The sequence below is a fragment of the Amblyomma mixtum genome, chromosome 2 (genome assembly GCF_055824585.1).
Source record: "Amblyomma mixtum isolate Tamu chromosome 2, ASM5582458v1, whole genome shotgun sequence".
Taxonomy (NCBI): domain Eukaryota; kingdom Metazoa; phylum Arthropoda; class Arachnida; order Ixodida; family Ixodidae; genus Amblyomma; species Amblyomma mixtum.
The window spans coordinates 227,095,346-227,117,454 of record NC_143013.1 but is presented as its reverse complement, the minus strand read 5'-3'; the positions used below and the strand labels follow the sequence as shown (position 1 = coordinate 227,117,454).

Below are 22,109 nucleotides of genomic sequence, written 5' to 3'. Positions count from 1 at the left end.
AATTGAATTTTATTTCCAGGAAGCAATACAGATGAATGCCTGCGGGTGGCATAAGGCTGAAGGCTAAAGAGAGTAGCTCTCTCGCACGGCGACCTCATTTAACGCAAGAGAAGTGAAGAAGCGGCCGAAGTGAAGCAATGTGATGCGCCGCTCTTTGCCTTGCGAAGCTCTCATGGTTCCGGAGAGCTACTGAAATTTGATGTGACCATGGTTTTGGGGCGAAATCTTCAGCCGCTTTACAAACGACTTCAACTTGAGGTGGTAGCCGCTGGAGGCACAGTGTCTTCTATCTACGGCTATAGTTTCCTTAGCCAGATCAGAGACCAGAGGCCAAAACTTATCCATGCAAGTCCCTTGTTGCAGGTGCTCTAATTCAGACTTCGAGGTGGACAGAATGACGAAAGTTCGTGGTTCGCAGAAAACAAAAAATGGCTGAGGCTTAGCTAAGGTTAAGCCTAGTCAGATGCGAAGCATATTGATGGCTAGGCTTGGTAATACATGGCTTTCCTTGGTTGAATACTTGGTCATTTTAATACAACCACTAGAAGCCTTCGTCGTGGGGGAAGACAACGGCATGGCTACAGCGGAACGCCGACTAACCCCGAGACGCGCGTTGGGTGAGCGCCTGGATTGCTACGGAAGCCGCGTCCGCCTGCCCGGTGGAGCGAGCGTTTCACCTACACCGAGTGTGAACGCGCGTTCGAAATGCGCGGGAGTGTGACGTCACCATACCACGTGATTCACACGGCGTGCAACCGCAGCGACGGCACAAGTTTGAGCCCCGTCTCTCATCTGTCGTGACGTCATTGTGTCACGTGGTGTGACGTCACCATACCACGTGGTCTGCACGGCGTGCAACCGCAGCGACGGCACGAGTTGGAGCCCCGTCTCTCATCTGTCGTGACGTCATTGTGTCACGTGGTGTGCACGGCGTGTAACCGCCACGAAGGGCTTGGGTTACCTATTGTAATATGCTTCGCATAAAACGTTTAAGTGACTCTGCAATGGCGAAAGTTTTATCCGAAGTTGTTGTCACTATTCTTTAAAACCGTGGAACCCTGGGTATGCCAAAGTGCAGTTGCCGCTGAGTCTTATTGCTCATCCTTCCTCACAAAGCCATTGAACATGTCTGTGTCGCCTGCAAGGCCTGCCAATGTTCTAGAAGCAAAGATGTCACTTCTGCCATGGGCATCGAAATTTTTAGTTTAGGCCCTGGATCTACAAACGACAGTTCATATAATCATACGTCCATGGAGGTCCCTGTGGACACTTGTTTCCCGTCTAATGCCAGCCTAATTAGCCTAAGTGTTGAAGGGTAGGTTAGAAGCCACTCATTGAAACCCTTGACATCACCGACAGTAGGTTTCCGCGAAGAAAATTTACGACTGTGTCCCCTTTCAATGCATGATTTTTTCAAGCCTTTTCATTATTGGCTCAAGGGCAGATGGGCCAAAAAGCGCTATGGCTAACATAGTTTGGCATTACCGAGGTGAATTCCAAAAACTGTTTCAAGAATTCCAAGAATTCGAAGCATCTATACAATTAGAAGCCTTGTACCAGGCCAAGTGAAAGCTTCAACCTACTAAATTACCGGTGGGTACGTGTAGATGCTGCGAGGATCCAGCCCCGCTCCACCCTCATGCCAGGAGGACGCTTAAGTCATTAGGCATAAAATGAAGTAATTACTTTAAGCTTAATGCTTTTATAGGCAAAAAGCTGCTGAAGTCTCGATTGTGCCGTCTTGCATGAGAGCAGTGTGCTGCCGAGAAATGAAGGCGGCTCCAATGTTACTAAATGTACCTTAATATTGTGCACCTAATATTTCTTTTCTCGTAAAAAAAAAATGAGAGGGAGAAGCCTTTTATTGAAAAGCAATGTATTCAGCCGCCGTTTAAAAATTGGTTGCATGTTGCGCTAATTCCAATTCCAATGCTAATTATAAATCGATAAAAATTAAAGTAACAGAACTGATTGCGTCTTTGTAATTGTTTAATTAATTAGCACGGGGAGTAATTGACCACTGAAATCAGTTAGATAAATTTACGATGAGTTAATCGGAACACTAATCGCTCACTTGTTTTCCGTAACGTGTGCAAAACTGCTAGTGGCCATTGCCGCGGCGGTCGCGTTTAGATGGCGGCAAAACGCAAAGGCGCCCGTGTGCTGTGGATGTCAGTGTACGTTAAATATATTCAGGTAGTCGAAATTATCCCTGAGCCCTTCACAACGGCACCCTTTTACCTCTTCCGTATTTCACTCCTACCTTCCTCCCAGCTCACCATCTACATTCCTCCCATCTTGCTTCTCGTATTAGATGGTCAGGCGGGAAGTGCTAGTAGTGTTGGTGATACACTTGAGCATGGAGACCAGAAGGCAAACAACGCGCACTGCTGTCCAGGTGACGTAGAGATGTAGGGGCTAATCGGCCCTCTTGTTCCTGCCTGCTTCCCGAGCAACAGAGAGAGAGCAACCAATCTGGCAAGTCCGAAGTAAATAGATTTGCCTGGTGACTGTTCCTCCTTGTTACGTGCGTTGCTCTTCGCGGCCGTAGGTGTGGTAAGAACTAGCGGGGCGGTCTTAACTGTAACCGACGAAGAAACTTCGCACCTTTTATATCTTGTACCCACGTGTAGTTTGGTTTGAATAGTATGGTTACTCCTGATCGCTATGCTAGCTCTTTCAGTGATAGTCGTTTGAGAGACCTTCCGCGGGGGGACATAAACGGCGTGGTAGCACGTCGTAGCAGAAACGTGTGGTGTTCAGATCCCCAAAGGTATGTCCCCCGCGTGTGGCTGAGGCGCCAGCGGCATGTGGGAAGAGAAGCGAAAGCTCCAAAGGTTATCTTACCGCTGTTAATGTCGACTAATTAGGTGCCCAAATGCTTACAGTAATCGAGGTGGATGTTTCCTTGTGGTTCTTGTACCGTCGTCATGTGAAAAGGAGAGTCGGTGCAAGTGATAATGCATTTGTTTGGATGAGAGTTTGAATAGACGTGTGGGTGATTGTGTGGGGAAGTGTGTTATTTTTTGTCAGGCCGTACGAAAATTTTGGTTATCATTCGGTAACAGAGTGCCGCTGATATACGGCGAGAAAAATCAATTGAAGAACATCAAGACAAGGAACCGATCCCTGATGTCTCCTTTAGAGAGGAGCGGTAATGTTTTGCTAACCTTATTGCCATACGTGTGGCACGTGATACGACTCCGATGGAACCCTCTTTAAAGTATTGTGGGAACTTGGGGGCAGGTCGAAACGCCACCTTATGTTTAAGTTGCGCAGCTGCGATTACAAGAACTTCTCAGCCGATAAATGATATAATGAGTGAAGATATTTATGTTTCACAGCGGGAACAATTTCTGGGATGGATTCGGCCGCGGACACAGGAGAGGACAGTAATTTATTCGACGTGGCCGCCGCTGTGGCTCAGTGGTTACGGCGCTCGGGTGCTGACCGGAAAGACGCGGGTTCGACCCCGGCCGCGGCGGCTGAATTTCGATGGAGACGAAACTCAAGAGGCCCGTGTACAGTGCGATGTCAGTGCAAGTTAAAGAGTCCTCGGTGGCCGAAATTTCCGGAGCCCTCCACTACGGCGTTCCTCATAGCTTCAGTCGCTTTGGGACCTTAAACCCCCATAAACCATAAACTTATTCGAGGCGCGCCCGAGGGACGGTTCTGTTGACTTTCGTGGCGTAGTCGGCACAGTGTTACGTAGTGACTTACTCCCCGCAACGCCTTGCGTTTGGGGGAGTTGCCGATAGGATCTTCTACCTGAGAGAGCGCATGGTATTGTGGAAGCTACGGAAGAAGTACGGTTGAAAGGGTCAGTTCTTCGCCTCGCGGTTTGGACAGATGGTTTGCACTGTGCAGCGGTTCAGTATGCTGGGATCCGGAAAGCCGCGGGAAGGGCTCGCACTGATTCAGCGTTGCTGGTTGTGGAGCGAGAGTATTCTTATCAAATGTACTTGTGCCGTGCTGAGCAAAGCAACGATCAGGTCGCAAACGAAAGCGTGAGCAACAGTCTGCGGCTGCTGAAGAGATCCCGCTTACTTTCACAATTGTATAACCATAGTATAATCGCCGGCACGAATTGTTTAATCCCCGTCAGCATCATCCGACAAGTTTATAACACTGCTGGACAAAAGTCGGTAGTCTTTGATTGGACCAAATCGAAAGACAAAAAGCAGTTTTTTCCAGACAGCCATGTGCGGTTTCTAAGACGCTTTTGATATTTATGCAACCACACGGCTGCAGGCACACAGAAAGGCAAAACGCATGGCTTGCTGAGGAATTTTATTACAAAGTACGGTCTTAAATGTTTTTACAGCACACCGAGACAACTTTTCATGACATCAGAGAAAACAGCGGACGCAGTGGTAGCAATATGACTCACATTTAGCAAACGGTTTTTAAAGACACCTTTATTTCACGCTTGACACGTACGTCCTTTCGTGGCTGTGGCTGAAAGTGACACGCTTACGAGCACGAATTCAAAGCATAAGCTTCTCACAAGGTAATGCATAGCAACAAGACCTAAAGAGAAAACTGAACGTACAGCATACGGAAAAATAATCATAATGCTTCATTTCAACACTGAAGGTCTTCCCACATCGAGCTTTCATCAGAAGCTTACGCTTCAAGCCGCGCCCGAATATTGCGTCTTGAGAGGATCATTGCGGAACCTCATTGTATAATCTGTGCTATATTGTGGGTGTTTATGGAGGAAGCTGATGCGTCATTTACAATTACAATCCACCCTGTGTTCATCTATCGTCTCCAGCGCTACTTTTTTGAGCACTGAGCTCACATTCATCAAGTGGTCAAGGGGATATGAGGACGTCACACGCCGAACCAAAGCCACATGTTTCCTTTACAGTTATCGAGATATCGGCCAGCCGGGCTTCGTGAGGGGGTTGTGAATGAAGGAAAACCAAAAATATTGACGGAAAACCAAGAAGATTGCGCCTATAATTACACAGGATGTAACGACACACCAACGGCAGGAATATTAAACAACAAAGCGCACGTGCGGACCGGGGCTGCCTTATCCTTCTGCATGGCTACGTGCTTTTCATGTGATGCATCTATTTGTGGGTAGGTGCAGTTTAAACGCCTGAAAAGTTAACAGGAGGCACGTCGTCGAATTTGCTATTCAGCCTCTATAGCTGCCACAAGGCGCGGGATCACCCTAGATTGTCTCCATCCCGCTGAGTAAAACTTTAACAGCAAACCCCAAGGCGTCTTCGGAATACATCTGCTCTCAGCAATCTTCGATGGACCGAACAGTCAAGGCCTTCATGATCTTAAATTAAAATCGCGCTACTAGGGGTCGCTATACTTTGCTAACTAGCACAATTTCAGCATTGTCTTCAACCAATGCCGCGTGTACAGGTATGCGTTTCGAGGTGAACTGATCTGTCACTTGGCAATCGCGACTTCTCAAAAGTCCTGCTGATAGAGTGCATTAGTCTCATGGCCGTCGCTTGTCACGGACAATAGTTTACTTTTGTGTCTACCGTCTATCACCACGTCGACGGCAGGCACTGCGCGGCTTCGGTAAAGGTTTGGAGGATATATGGCATGAATTACACTTTCCTTGTAGCACTAGCGGTCATTATCGTCTGTCCAGGCCTCAGCGGTCCAGAAGAGTTTTCACCTCGAAACCTGGATTTATACTATTGATGCCGATGATGATTGCAGGTGACTGTCTCAGAACAGAAAACTAAAGGTCAAGGAAGTGGTACAGCTAAGAAGAAACACGGCTTAAATGCTGAAAGCATGCGCGTTCGCAACCTTCAGTAGCGATAGCAAGCACCCGAACTTGCACCAATGGGATAGGGCTTCCAGAACTGCCCACCTATTTTCTTTCGTTTTAGTGGACGCCACCGGCACAGAAGGCTTGCTTCGCCCACGTGGCGTTATCGCTGACCTGTCAAGGCGCCGGCAAACGGGAGTCAACATTCTGCCAAAAAACCCGAGGTATAAGTGCCTTTTTTTGTCTTACTCCAGGACCTCGAAAGCCCGCTGATTATGGTACACCGGCTACGCTTTCCGGATGACGGCGCTTTCTTCGTCCATCGCGTTCCGAGTGCACGAAACAGGGGTCACGTGGCGGGTTCCGTACTCCAGGGAACATATCAAAAAGATAGGCTCAGACTCCTCAGCATGGCGGGTATTCCAAGTGTTCCGTTTTTCTTCCGTCCTGGTGCTCCCGTCGCCGTGGCTGGCATCCGGGTGATGCGAGACCTGCGAATATGGAAAAAAGTGCTAAAATGGCGCACTGCAAAGCTGACTCCACTGAACAGCTTTACGAATTTGGTCGCTCATCAAAGAAATGGAGTTCGACTGGTTCGTTGAGAAAGATATTGGTGAGAAGCAAAGCCATCACGTAAGAGGCGCATTTATTGAGCTATGCTCATGTCTCAGGCATTTTCTTCTTCCATGAACTGCTGCTGATTCTGAAGCAGAATACTATAGATTTCTGCGCACTTGAGTGCGTAATGCGGAAGTTATTGCACAATTCAGGATAAAGGAGAGCTACAAGAAAATATACTTCAGTTTCTGGACGATTAGGGCTGCACACTGATTAGAAAAGGCGCAACGCAAGTGAAATTCTTGTTTGGAATGTGGTCACGCAGTAGGCAGTGGGTTAACCACTCTGGCCCTCATTTTCGTAGTCTAATCCACTATCCTTGTCCCTGAATCCACGCTCACTCACCGGCTAACGCATCTAATGACTTCTCACACTCTGGCCTGACAAAACATACCCGACATCTCGGGGACGTGCCGAACACCTTTTTTATTATCACAAAGTACAACACATATACGCAAAAACATCTGCGGCACAAACAGACCATTCTGTCATAGTTTAGTGAATTGAAGCATGCGTCTTCTCCACACGACTTATTCATAGGTCCGATGCTTTGACAGGGCCTGCGTTAACAGGACATGAACCCATTTGGTCACAGTTTCTAACTGTGCCTTCTCTGCCATGCGATCGGACCGGGGGCGAGTGATATCTATATTTTGTTGTATGAGTGACTGTGAAAACAGCAACGCATGCGCTTGGCTACTGGTACCTCGGAGCGTCATCGACTTCAGAGCATTGATTCGCCCACTAAACCGTTCGCTTTCCAGCTGTATGATCCTTCTCTGACCTGTAGTTACAGAAACGGGAAATCGTTACTGCCAGAAGGTGGTTAAGCCTCAGCTTCGTCCTGTTTAGACACACAGTCGACGAGAGGTTTTGGCATTCTGTATATACTGGCGATATCTGCTTCGAAGCATAAAATAAGCGTACCGCTTTTGTTTGCAAGTCTGGTGGAGAATGTGGCTGTTGAACGCATCTGACTGTTGTAATGGCAGATGTGTAGAGCACCGTCATGGTTTTGACGCTCAGCCCTACTTTTCTGCTTACCTACACTGCGCGTGAAATTGAGAAAACATTGCGAGTTACATAGGATTAACGGCTACTGATTGGTCTGTTTATTATACTTTTCTTTTAAGCGATTGAATGATTGAACAGTGGTCATTAATAATCTTTAATATTGATGCTTTATGGCTGCACTAGCTGGTTCTGTAAATATAAGAATAAAATGTATTTATTTATTTTGCCCTTATGGTTTGCAGGAACTATTGTAAAAGGCAAGATAATAAAGAACGTATACACAATGATGACCTGACATTCCGAATAATTATGCTAATGGTGATACTAAGGCCACTTTCCAGCGGCCGCATCGCACCATCCTATATTCTGTTCGACGGGATAGAGTGGCAGCCATTCTACTGAAAACGAGGAAGCGGGAAATGGAACTGTGTAAGCCCTTAAAATGAGTAGGTGTTTGATCTCAAATCAAAACTATTTAGTATGGAAATGTCTTGGCAAAAAATTCGCAAAAACAAAAAAACGATCAACATTTCCCGTACTCTTAAAGACCCGTCCAGCAGTTTAGAAGGGTGGGGAAGAGGGGAAACACGTTACAGCTGAAGGGCAATGGGAATCAATAGCAGCAGCCAATGCGGCATAACCATCCGGTTGAGGTTTGTGCAATCAACGTCAGTGCTTGCACTGCTAACCATCTGCTTTGGCTAAGAGAATAGATGCAAAACGAATACCAAGCGTTTCACTTCTTTTAGTGTGTAGTCCTGCGCTGAGGCTAGTGGCTAGATCACATTGATAATTTGAACCTCTTCAAAGAACCAGTTTTCAGCAACATATGAAAGCGTTACATTATGGAAAACAAGCCCCATATTACGCCTATTTAAAAGAATCCTGATGACCGCCCACACACGTCTCACGAAAGACCGGCCATTCAACAATTGTATTGGCATGCCCATTCTCCCCAGCGGCCTCGAAGCTTTGCAGTACGGAATTTTAGGTTTACACAATCAGGCGCCGATTCTCATGCAAAGGTAGCCTCTTTTGCAGAAACGAAATAGCTATTAGCAGTTATAAAGAACGCTACTTAACGCCTCACCAAAGTGGTATCAGTTTCAATGCAGACAACATAGGTTGGTAGTCAAAATAGTAGCGCCTTCCTAAGTATTGGTCGTATAAGGTGCGGATAAACATTTTATGGGTGCTCTCAACTCTCGTACTCACATTACCCATAATAGTAGTAGTACCAAAAGTGCCCATAGCACACCTAGGTGCCCTGCACGTCCATGCGCGACAAAGCAAACTGGAAAAAGAACATTTCCTTTGTACTCCTTTAGTAAACCTACTCCTCAGTGTTGAGGGGTGACGCACAAAAAAGCAACACGTGTTGCTTTCTTTTTTTTTCATTTATGAAATGCGTGAAGAATTTTCCGCACGTTTTAAGGGCCTTACAGGTCTGACGCAGGCAATGGAGATCCTCAGCTACTTTGGTTACAGTACGCAAGAGGAGGAGGAGGGAAGCTTTAATTTGGTCATAGCTAAGGCTTCGTGAAGGAAACCGCTTGTTCTTATAGAGCCCGTTTGATATCGTGACAAGGCCGGTTGGAGCCAGTGGATGTATAGGCTGCATGATGCATCATCTATAATGTCAGCACAGCTGGGAGAGTGAGCTGCTTCTTGGTACGTGGAGTTGTAGAAGACTTTCGTTACTCCATAGAAGCGGTAAGAAAGAAATAAAAATGAAAACGGGCAAAGAAAATTTAGGTTAACTCGAAGATGGTTTCGTTGGGCACACATCTAGGGGAAGGGATGCAAGACATAAAGAAGAGCTTATTGCGCAGGATAGATGAAGCACGTGGCTATGTACCGAAATAGCAAGTCAGGACGCAGCGACTGACCAGCGGCGATGCCACGGGTGCTGGACGCTCATTTCCGGCGGCGGAAGCAGGAGACAGCGTTGAAGTAGCAGCGCCAGAACATCTTTCCCTCCCCGCGGCGCCGCAGCTCCATTTGTGGGGGATGGCTCAACTCGGTGTCGGCGTTGAAGGCCCGTAGCAGGGGTTGCATCAGCTTGTTGAGCAGCATCGTGGAACGCTTGGGTGGGGGAGCCTGCGAACAGCACCAACCATTGTCTCAACATTCGGAACTTCAATAAAACATCGGTTGGGCCTAGTTGGTACATATCTGGCCCTATCTGCATAAAATATCTCATCACCTCAAGAGAGTTGCAGGCAGGCATGGCGTCCCTCTGGCGTTTTCCGCGCCGAATAAACTGGCGAAGCTGTGCGCCGGCACGTGCGGTGATAGAATGAGTGGCTGCCTAATCAGGCACGGGACTTCATACATCCCTTGCGCCACCGGGGTGGTATATGCCTTCCCTCTGTCATGTGTTAAGACCTACACCGGGCAGACAGGGCGGTGCATAAACTAGCGACTCAGGGAGCATGCGAATAAAGTTAACAACAGCACAGACAAAGGGGCACATCTTGTGTCCCATGTTAGTTCTTGTCGCAATTGCGAACCGCGATTTGACGAGACCGTGATACTTGTCTAAAGCAAAAACGAACACGCGCGGCTGGCTTTGGAAGCTTTTCACATAAAGACAAAAGCCGTAGACTGTATCCGTGATACGTCCGTGGCTCTGTACGTAGCTGAAATCAATTTCTTTTGGGTTCGCGTTTGCGTTAAAAGCCCTTGGCATGACTATTGTGGTTAAAGATTGCGTTTGAGCATGCGTGGTCAGGTGTATAAGTATGCGTTTCCCAAGAATAAAAACAAACTGTTGTTAGTGCGCTTGTGTGTGTCTCTGTGTCTTTTCTTTGTGGTTCGTCCCGTGTTTGCGCAACCTACACCTTCACAACATCAAGGTTCGAAACCAGGTTGAGTATCATCATCACCGAGGTTTAATATACATTTCCTCACCAAAAAAGTCCGTTGCACCGATTTCCTTCAAAGAGCCACACCCGTAGTAATGTTTCTTGGAAAATTGTCGTATATGATGAATGCAGTATTAAGTTTCCAGGAGGCATTTCCGCTTGAAAAGTTACGTATTTACGTTGGATGTTGCGAAGCGGCGGGCTCGTGGCGATAAAGCAGCACACAGAAGCCACAAACAGGACTAAACGGTACAAAAGCCGGATCAGACTTGCTGAACTACGAATAAAAGAAGTTGGCATCGTGTCTAAAGTAAGAAAAGGAGAATGAATGGGTCAGTAGAGCAGAAAGGAACTAAGTATGACAATTTCGCTCGGGAGCATGAACGCCAGAGCGAAACAACAGCGGCCAGAACGTCTGCCGTGGCGCAGATACCGGAGGATTGCTTTCCTAATCTGAGAACGAGAGCCGAAAATCAAGGAACGTCTTATACAGAGGCATCACGGGCCAGCCAAGCTTCCAGGATGTCCTTGGTCATCAGGACGCTGACAAAACTTTACCGTATGATAAAGTTTGGCTTGAAGTTGACGCTGACCCCTTGGTCGCCGCACCGGGCAACGACACGAAAAACAAACGCATCACAATGAGTGCACAAAGGCTTGTTTACTGACAATGTTCACTCTATGCGTGAAACATGTGTGTGCGTAAAATTTTTTTATCAGTTCATACTGAAGACCGTCGTATGCGCCACCTATTAACATAGTGTCCTTAATCGCGGAAATGTTCACTTCCTTCCCGTATCGTGTCGAAGGGAAAATATGTGGTTTTCTTCACCGACAATAATCCAGGAAAGTGGTTCGAAGCTATTAGAAGTTCTACCAAATAGCAGTCAAGCTGCTTGGTGCATATTTGAGAACATGGTGAGAGAGCAGCACGCAAATAGAGAGGCACACAGGTGCACAACCTGCGTTATGTAAATGTCTTGTCTCCTGTGGCCCCCGCACTTTTCCTCTTCATGGCGTATAAAACATCCAAGTTCAATATTGCTGGGTTCTTATACTTCTTGTTTTCACTGTAACATCCTACAAGCTACATACCGCAAGCACTGGCAAGTGAGGAAGACAGTTTGTCTCCATCATCCTGATGGGACAAGTCGTTTACAGAATCAGCGACTTTCAATCATTATCAGCTGCCGTCACATTATTATCGTAGTTGTCGAATGGTACCGAATTAAGGATGTTTTAGGTGGTAACAATATTTTTTCCATCTCAGCAACAGCTTGCTGCTATTGTCATTCATGTGCATTTTATTTTATTCATTAATACAAATTGTGGCTGATAACATGCCATTATCATATATAAAAGTGCAGCGAGGCAGTCGCTGCCATTTTTTCACACACCTGCCCGAACTTTTTCTTTTTCATTACACTTATGTTCTGTTGTCGCTCGAAGGCACAAAAGTCTTTGCCACTTCTTCGCCGACCCAACGCATCGCTTACTAGACATGAAAAGCTCTTTTCAACTCCAGGCACGTTAAAGTTTCATGTTTGGCAGGGAAGCTGGCGAAAAAAGCGAGACGCAAATGAAAGCGGCGAAAAACACAGCGCTTTCTCTCAATTTTTACGTCGTTTCTTGCCAGACATGAACCTGCACCACCAAACTCGCGATGTGTTTGACGTGGTAAAGTGTTGCGCTATAATTTTTTAGTTACTGAATTTCTTGGGTGACAAAGCGCGGTCTTTACAATAAAGAAGAATCAATCAATTAAAGAGTTCGCTTGTATTTAGTGTGTGCCTACGCATTATGAGCACTGTTCATAGTATCCAGCTAAAGACAGATTTTACCCGATTCTTGCACCTCGAATAGGTTCGTAAAATATCGGCCTGAATCAGTTTTTTTACCCGGAGAAGCGTCTTCTAGGGGAGGTACGTTTTCCCGTGCACAAAGTTGAAGACACCGCAAAAAACATAGTGTGTATGTTGCGCTTATTCCAGAAGTAAGTTTTTGGTCGACTAGTGAGCTTAAACCACTTATATACTGTTAATACTGACACGACCTAATTTATGGGTAACTTCGAGAAGCACGTTGTAGAAACTGAAGGACACTATGAGAGGAGTACTGAGGGAGTGCCTTAAAAGCATCATCTTATTCACCGCTATACACGCTAACGACGTCCTTTTGTAAGGTTCTTGTGCCTTTAAAATGGCCCCTGCGATACTGAATGAATGTTTTACAAGTGTACAAAGCACAGAGTTCTTGCATCAAAATGTTTCGCGGCTAGCTCTGTTTTCATGGAAGCGCTTTATGTACAACTACATGTAGAGCATCCAGTTTTTTGCACCCCCCCCCCCCCCCCCAAACACACACACAGAGGCAGTCGCTTTCAGAGAATGTTTTGCCTTAGACGCCCGAAAATCTAGTAGTAGAGCTCAGTATCGACGGCATCGCCATGAGAAACTAATTCATGATGCACAATGCTGCGAATATCGAAAATATGGTGAGCATGCACTTGACCCCGCTGCAGCCCTGTTTCGCCTTTTCGGTAGCGTAGATGCTGCGCTCTTCCACTGTGAAGACGTTTCTTCTTCGCTGGTTCGAGCTGTAATTCCAGGTTTCGTCAGCGGTAATGATCGTCGTCATGAATGGTGGGTCATCACTGGCGCACTTCGACGCGGGGTTCTGTATGTTCCTGCTCAGGAAGGTAGAGGGCAATCTTGGCAGCAATACGGCAGACGTTAAAATTACGCGGGGTGATGGCCTTTAGTCTTCGGTAGGACATGCCGACAATGGCAACAATTTTGTGGATTGAGCTACGACGATCCACATGCAGAAGTTGCCGAATGGGTTTCATATTTTTAGGGTTTAGTGCTCTGGAAGCCTTCCTGACCTCTCGTCGTCTTCCAGCGATGCTCTGCCGTTCTCGAAACGCATGTGCCACTCCAAACACTTAGCGAGGCTCATTGCAGCATCCCCCAAAACTGTGCTGCTGTCCTTCATGTGCAGTTCTTTGCTGGCACGTTACGAAACTTGTCTCGAGACGTTCTGACACCACCCTATATAATAAAAAACATGCTGCTCTGTAAACAGCTTTCAAACTGATTGCCATTTGTTCGTTGTTTTCGAATTGATGAGCCACTCGCAGGAAATTTTATGTCCTGTACAAAAACAAGCGATTAGGGGAGATTATCATTATTCATTATTATATCGTCAAAGGGCCAAAATCTATTACATAAAGGGGGATAATATAAAACACACAAGATGACACACTAGTGTCACTAAACGACACGTAGTTTACAGCAAGCAAATGTAAAATGTAAAAAAATATGGTGAGAAAATTACACAACTGGAAGCATTCAAGAAGGTTATTGACCGCAGAAAATATAGCACTTCAACGCTCCAATATAACACTTCAATATCTTTGGCCACCGGATGAAACTTTTCGTTTAGTTGGGATAACAATTATTTCAGGAAGTTTGTTCTCTTATCGAATGGTTAGAAAAAACGGGGATGGATATGTCACGGTCTACGCTGTAGTGGAAGAAGAACTACGGATGAATTATAACACTGAAAAGAAATGACCCGAATAAACATCAATCTTAGAAGGCATTGCGGAATAATCTGATTTATTCCCGAACTTGGGCTAAAAAAATTGCGTTGGAATTTTACTCCCCGAATTCACGAAAACTAGGCCCGGAAAAAAAGGGCTCTATTTATAAGCAACTTGCGAGTTTCTCCTATGGTTCAACGAAGTAAAAATATCACTCTGAAACAAGCGTATTCCTTACGATCAATAACTAGACATGGGCTCAAATTTTATCACATGAGAATAACTTTAAGTACTCTTTCACGACCTTTAAATTCAACGGTAATGCCATCCTTTAAAATGCACAGCTGGTGGCCGAATAACTGACACTTGGATTCCGGTACACAATTTGGTTGCATCTTCTGGCCCCTTCTATTTGTTTTTCATTCTCAGTAGCTTACACAATGTTCTAACTATAGCTCGAGTGTCCTAACGCATATTATCTCAGCTGCTGATTTTATGAAGCTGTCTCATAAAAGAAACTGGGGCCCTTAAGCTGTCAATACACTTTCTACATCATATGATTAGTTCGAGTCAAATACGTCGCAGAAAGGTAAGAAACAAAAACGTAATTAAATGAATGAAATATCGAAAGAAACAAATCATGAATAAATCACTGAATCAGGGAATTACTAATCAGCTCATAAATCAGTAAAATAGTCATTCAATTAACTTTTAGTACGAACTGAAGAATTGCTTGAGCGTAGAAAGGGAGTCGTGGCTTTCAAGTTGCTGAGAAATATTTCTGCTAGGAAGAGATGAACATAAGGGCGCGAAGGATAGTAAATCAAAGAATATAGCGATCTGGCTCTAGCGGAAGCGCAGGGAACTGACTTCGTAAACATAACAATTCGCTTGGCGAACATGAACACGACTGGTACGCCTCAGTAGGTGACCAGTGCCGAAGAAAACGTTTGTTCTGTGTACGTCTTCTTTATTAGTTCTTCGTTTTCTTTACTCTTTGCCACAGTCAGTATAACAGCGACTGCAATTATTGCATGCTTGTTTTCGAGAAGAAGATGCTAAAAAAGGTCGCGCTTAGCAAATGAAGTGAAAATGAAGAAACGCTCCCTCTGTTCGTGTAAACCTTAAACTGATCCTTACCTCTAGACGATAACGAACCAGAGGACATTTACTCACGCCTCACCTTTCGAAAGTTCGTGGAGGCGGCCGCGGCCCACTTTATATTCCTTTACTTGTTTTTCTCTTCTTTTTTTATCCGGGCTAGTCTCTGAATAATTCATTGAGCGCGGGCGGTTTGACGCGGGCTCTCCTTTGCAATGGTCGCCACGGTTGGTTGACCTTGCGTGGCCTCCTTGGCTAATTGAAGCACTCAAATCCTTCTCCCCAGATTCCCAATATTTCTCCCTCGTTCTCAAACTGTTCTTTCTTTCCTATTCACAGCGGCTTGTCCCAGCATCTCGCGCGCGAGTCGTTCACCACTACGCGGGGTAAAAAGAGACACCAAGAAAGAACAAAGAAATTAAATAGGATGGCACAGAATTTGTGCGAAGCCATCAGAGGGACGCCGCTGCCTGCAGCTAAGGCGATTATGACAAGGAGCGTTCCAACTTGTTCCTTCGCCTCGAGGCGGGGACAAAGGAATTACGCGCCCCCAGGAGAGCGAAGGGGCTCGCCGATGCGAAAGTTGGGCGCCGCAGTAATGGGCATGCCAGGGAGGCCAGGACGGTATGGTGATCACGTCACCGCGCTTCCAGCGTTCTTCTGACAGCCACTGGGCGTGCTTTCGTCGAACTTGCTGTCCAGCTTGCGAATAAGAGCACGTAGGCTGAGGGAGAAATTGCGAAGGACCAGTCCCCACGTGTACTCTGCTTGTCTTTGCAAAGGGCATTGCTTGCGTTAACGCGGGCTATGACGCGGTTGAGTCAGGCCACGCGTCACCGCTGCAAAGTTAGGGTTCAGATATCAGGGGAAAACGGAAGCTTTCAAACGCGCGCAGCGAAAGCGTTAAGAACAAGCAGAAAACAAGCATGGTAGCTGAACATGTAACGAGTTTAGCATTGTCACCAGCTAACACTATCTTGTTTATCGCTTTTGTTTTTTTTGCCTACGCGTGCCTGACGCTTTTCCCCGACGCTACAACAGTGTTAGAGACATGTGCTGAGTGGAATACTGAGCGCGCATGCTTGGAGTGGAGTTACGCGCTTTTCGCAGAGATCTCTGCTTGGTTCCAGGGAATAGGGCAGCCCTTTGCTAAGTGAGCAAATCCTTGCTGAATGAAAAAAGAAATCAAGCTTGGTTTTGCAGGGGAGGTCATGCACTGAAAAAAAAAAGGAACTCACAATTCCTCTATGTTCAACATGGTACGGGTAAAGAGCACAGATAAAAAAACCACTTTGCTTTAGGCGTATCGTTCGTACATCATTGGCTCTTACGCATGCGGTCCTGTAATGACATCCTTGCATAGCTGAAGAAAAAAGGGACGAGAACAGTGGTTAGAAACCCGCAAAGAAAAGCTTCAGCGCAGCGCACAACATGGCATGAGTTATGCAAATGAGAGACGTGATTAGGCCCGTGCTCAGCAATGCGGCGGCAGAATGCCCAGCATAGAACTGCAGAGAAGTTTTCCAGAGTCGTGGCCGTCTCGTGTGTTATTGCAATAATCGCATTAGTGGAACTCAACTGCGACGACTATGGAGACAAACTAGCGCTTAGCATCTTTGTGCCCGCATACCAGTACGAGCTGGCTCAATAGAAGGTGAAGGGGTAGCCATATTTATCAAAGCTGTACATAAAGATTCTAAATTCGCTTTAAGTGCATTACAATTACCCCGAAATTGGAGACAGTGCACAGCAGTGCCGCTAATCCTAGCGGCCTATAGTGCTGAAATGAGAGACGACAGATATTCCAATAACTAATGCTAATCCAATAACTCCAATTCAATCCAATAATGATAATCCAATAACTAACGCCGCAGACATCGGAATAGATTTTCCCAGATGTTTTAGGTTTTTTTGACGATCTTTCGAAGAAGTGCTAGCAGTCCAGAGAGGTCTGAACACAATGAAGCGCACCTGTCAACTGACGCCGAGTCCGTTACCACGCTCGGACATGTCACGCGACCAGGGCAGCTGCCAACTGACAGCTGACAGCGCACCTGCCAACTTAGCCATGTCACGTCTATTGACGTTATTTCTGGTCTGGTGACGTCATTTGTGGTCCAATGGCGTCAAGGCGACATTATATCTTGTTACGTTCTACCGGCCAAAGCCCGGCAGCAACGTGATGAGAACAGGCCGATTCGCAGAGCAGAAAAGACGCCCCTTTATTTCCAGCTCGGAAATATATAGAGAAAAGAAAAGAGAGCACGAAGGGAAGAAGGACCATCGACGCATGCGCGGAGAGGTGCATGTGGTCCGGATTGTGTTATCTGCAGCATTCGTTTCTCCTAGTAGCCGTAGCGCTCCACTGGCTTTCTGGTTCTTGTGGACCGACGTATCTCAGGAACAGGCCCCTCGGGAAGGTCTTGAGCCTCGCAATTCGGTGTTCCTAAAGCCGTAGGAGGAGATTCTTCAGGACTCGACGTTTCACTGCTTCCATCTGTGTCGGATGAGCGTTTTCGGATCTGGTCGACATGGCGTCGAACGACTCCGTCCTCAGTTGCTACAGTGACTAGACGGGCACCACTCGTAGATTTCACTTTTCCTGGTGTCCACTTTTCTCCGACGCCGTAGTCGCGCACATAAACGGCATCTCCCGGGACGAAGTACCAACTGGCGGAATCAGCCGCTGGATTCTTGGGCATTTCGTGGCTCCTAGGAGGAAAACACATGTCTAGTCTTGTACGCAAACGGTACCCAAGAAGAAGTTTGGACGGTGAAAACCCTGAAGCCTGTGGTGAATTCCTGTAGTTACAAAGAATTCTCGCCAGAGCAGTTGCCAACTCCACACCAGGCATTCTCTTGAAACCCTCCTTGATAGTTCTCACGGCCCGTTCTGCGAGACCATTGCTTTGAGGGTGATAAGGTGGGGTCCGGATATGCTCGATTCCATTTTTCTGCAGAAATACAGCAAACTCAGACCCGGTAAAGGGGGTACCGTTATCCGTAACTATGGTGCGGGGCAATCCAAACCTGCTAAACAAGGTTCGCATGCAATCGGCAGTAGCAGTAGCGGTTGCTCGAGATACTGAAATGGCTTCTATCCAATTGCTGTGAGCGTCGACGATTACCAACAGCATCTTGTTACCAATAGGCCTACGTAGTCGGCATGCAGCCGTGACCACCTCTCGCGCGAAATCGGCCAGCTGACGGGGTTCCGTGCAGGTGGCATGGGCTGCGCCTGCCCACAGCTTCGACACTCTGAGACCATCCTACAAATGTCTTGATCTAGACCAGGCCACCAAAAACTAGCCCTCACCTTTGTCTTCATGGTAGACGCACCCTGATGAGACTCGTGTAGCATCTCCAACAGTTTCTCACGCGCCGCACTCTGTATCACGACACGATGGCCCCAGTACAACAGCCCCTTCTCCACAGACAACTCATGTCGCCTTTTCCGTTATTCCACCATTTCCCTGTTGTCCCCTTCCACGACGGAGGGCCATCCTTCTGTCACGTACCTGCATATCGCTTGCAAAACCCCGTCAGCTGCTGCAAGTGCTTGAATCTCTTGGTGGGAAACGGCTGGCTGGTCCAATTTGTCCACGATACGCACCATTTCCGACAGATCTTCGGTTTCCGCTTGCGGCTCCTGCAGCGATTGAGGCAAACGGCCTAAAGCGTCAGAAATTAGCATCTGTTTGCCAGGTTTGCAGACGAGCTTGTACTTGTATGCCCCGAGCAAAAGTGCCCAGCGCTGAATTCGGGCGGCAGCCATGACAGAAGTTTGATGATCCTGTCTGAGAAGACCCAACAAGGGGCGGTGGTCCGTTACAAGCGTGAACTCACGTCCCAACAGGTAATCGCGGAACCGTGTCACGCCAAACACCAGGGCTAAAGCTTCTCGCTCAATTTGGGAGTATTTTCTCTCAGCTGAGGTAAGCGTCCGTGATCGGAAACCAATTGGTCTGTCTTCTCCATTTACTCGGTGGAAAAGAGCAGCTCCGACACCGTAAGGTGAAGCGTCGCATTCCAACATCAACTCCAGCTGCGGATTAAAGTATGTTAGCACTGGGGCTGAACACAAAGCTTCCTTGGCCTTCTGAAATGACGAGTCTTCTTTTTCTTGCCAAACCCATTTTGCACCTTTTTCAAGACGGCTGTACATAGTGGAAAGATTTCGCAAGAACTTGTAAAATGTAACCAGTCCCAAAAAGGACCGCAACTCGGCAACATTTCGCGGTAAAGGGGCTAGCCTGATTGCATCCACGTGCTTCTCGAGCGGGTGTAATCCTCCAGCATCAATAACATGGCCAAGATACGTCACTGATTGTTGACCGAACTTGCACTTGTCGCAACGAAGTTTGATACCGTTCTCGCGGAAACGCTGTAGCACCGCTTGCAGGTTTACGTTTTCAGCCTCGCTGCTCTCGGCTATCAGGACATCGTCTAGATAAGCCTGAGTCCCTTTTAGTCCTTGCAACACCGATTCAATTTTCCGTTGGAATATCGCTGGCGCTGATGCGATGCCAAACGGTAACGTGTTGTAGCAAAAGAGCCCCTTTTGTGTGCTTATCACCGCTAATTTCCGCGAGTCTTTATCTAGCTCGACCTGATTGTAAGCATCGCGAAGATCTAGCACACTGAATTTCTTTCCTCCACATAGGTTTGCAAAAATGTCGATGACAGGCAAGGGGTACTGGTCAACATCGCACACAGGGTTTAGTGTTACCTTGAAGTCCCCACAAATGCGCACTGTTCCGTCCTTCAAAACTGGCACGATGGGCGTTGCCCATTCAGAATGAGGGACTGGTGATATTATTCCTGCTGAGACTAATCTGTCAAGCTCCTTAGACACTTTGTCACGCAGTGCAAAAGGAACTTTCCTTGCCTCGAAGAACTTTGGGTTTGCTCCAGCCTTGATGTGCAGTCGGGCTGGCGGGCCTTTCATGAGGCCAACACCCTCAGTGAAGAGGTCGGAGTGTTGCTGGAGCAGCGTCGGCACGTCCTCCAAGGTTTGTCTTGCCACGGAAGCCTTCGAATAGACGCTTAGCACCTGAATGCGTTCGTCTGTTAATTTTTTCAGCAGGTCTCGACCGCAAAGACTGGGGCCATTGCAGTCTAAAACAGTCAGACTGCACTGCACTGTTGTACCTTCATATGAAACTGGCATTGTCAATGCACCGAGGAGCGGCAACTTTCCCAGATAGCATAAGAATCTTCTGGCGGGCTAGTTGGTAAGAATCATTCATAATTAAAACTGCGCGAAAAAAACAAGGACACTAGAAAGAAACCAGCATGAAAGTTGTACTTCAGACTTCTGTAGCTGCGGCCATCGATGAGAGTGCAATTCGTAAATGCTCTTGGGAATGACGCAAACAGGGGAGCCGGTATCGATGTCCATCATTATTTCGTTGCCATTCCACGTAAACGGTTTCCTGATGGGGGGTATGAGAGAGCGCGGAGTGGTCAAGGACCAAATTTGTGACGCGCTGCTATCACTCTCATCGGCTTCTGTCGTCTGTGCCGTTACTGCTAGCATTCTACTTCGCTCATTTGCCGGACACATTTTAGCTAAATGCCCTGGCCGTGCACACTTGTAACATTTGCGCTTGATTAGTCGACAAGCCTTGTTCTTATGACCATGCTTACCGCAACATTTGCATTGTTGCACGCCCTGCGAGTTCGCGCGCGACTCGTATTGACCAGAGAGCTTTAGCAATCTCGCTTGTTCTCGGTCCGTAACAATACCTTTCGAATCGCGCTCTGCGCTCTCTGCGGCAAGGACAAGAGCCTCGGCTTCCTCAAGAGTCAGATTTTTCGTCGCTAGCAGCTGCTTCTGCACATTCTTGGACCGGACGCCGCACACAATACGGTCCCTTATCATTCTGTCCAGCGCAGTTCCAACATTGCAATTGTGTGCCAACTGCCGTATTGCCACTATGAATGCATGTACAGATTCTCCTTCTTGCTGGCAGCGATAGAAGAACTTGAAACTTTCAGAAATTTCATTCGGTACCGGGTCGTAGTAGCTGTTTAGGGCCTACACAACTTCTTTGTAGGTCAGGGCGCTAGGCTTTCGCGGTGCTACCTTCCCGTTCAAAATTTCTATCGTTCTTGTTGCAAGCGTGGCTATTAGCAAGGCTCTTTTCTTAGCATCGTCCTTCACATCATTCGCTTCGAAATAGGCTTCCACCTTGACAAGGTACGCCTGCCACTTATCTTTTTCGTCTTCAAATTCCGGTAGCCTGTGTGCCATGGCTGGTGGTGAGTTCCTTCTGCTTCGCTGTCGTGCTTGGGCGTATATGCTGGCTTCCTTGCTGCAGCAGAATCCTCGTCGCCACTGTTACGTTTTACCGGCCAAAGGCCGGCAGCAACGTGATGAGAACAGGCCGATTCGCAGAGCAGAAAAGACGCCCCTTTATTTCCAGCTCGGAAATATATAGAGAAAAGAAAAGAGAGAAAGAAGGGAATAAGGACCATCGACGCATGCGCGGAGAGGCGCATGTGGTCCGGATTGTGTTATCTGCAGCATATCTCCTCGAGCAATCAGTGATTTTTATGACACACAACGCAGCTGTTTTCCTCCGATGCGGCTTGGAATGCTATGGTAATAAAATGCTGCCCAAAAACAGGGCAGATGGGTACGTCCCTGTGACAAAGATCTTTGGCGCCCTGGGCCGAAGTAGGTCATTTATTGCTGGACCTTGCGCTCCTCTCTCGTTTAGAAGACAGCCTTGTTTGTACGAGCAAAGCCGCGGCAACCACGTGTTTACTTAAGTCAAGGGAGAGTCACAGAACGCAATAGGGATATAGGCACAAGTATCCCGAAGGAAGCGTCATTATACGAAAACAAGTAAGAATTTCCTCGTTATTTTTTGTTCTTTTACCCTAGAGAACTTTCACAGGAGCTTCCCGTAAATTGTGCTTTTCGGTGGTTCGATCGCTCCTTGCTTTTTCTTCAGCTCCTGGAGCGATGTCTCACGTCGTCACTATCTTGGCCGCTTTTGTAAAACAGCGCCCGAATCAAAGGGAAGGAAAAGGCTTGTTCTCCTAAAACAAACCCGGAGGCATTGCTAGGCTTAGACCTTACCATCAGCCACTTAAGAAAGCTTAATATTCAATGCTGCGGGTGTGGCATTGTCAGGCCGACCAACGAATGCCTGTGGGCGCTGGCCTATCGTCGTGACGAACTTCTGAAGCTGAACACGCTGCC

General features: G+C 47.2%; 1 protein-coding gene across 2 annotated transcripts in view; it reads right to left on the bottom strand.

Annotated features, from left to right (window-relative positions):
* Nucleotides 1-4,277: 4,277 nt before the first annotated feature.
* LOC149362800 (uncharacterized) overlaps nt 4,278-22,109 on the bottom strand; it is a 140,440-nt gene continuing 122,608 nt past the window's right edge. The window contains exons 2-3 of one of the 2 annotated variants that reach the window (XR_016289052.1): nt 9,243-9,484; nt 4,278-6,243 (exon numbers count right to left, since the gene is read on the bottom strand). Coding sequence is in view for 1 of the 2 variants with exons in the window: in XM_089573247.1 (XP_089429373.1) it covers nt 9,302-9,484 (183 nt within the window). In the remaining variant the exon portion in view is untranslated. The remainder of the gene's footprint in view (nt 6,244-9,242; nt 9,485-22,109) is intronic. The other variant, XM_089573247.1, reaches the window with a different exon arrangement.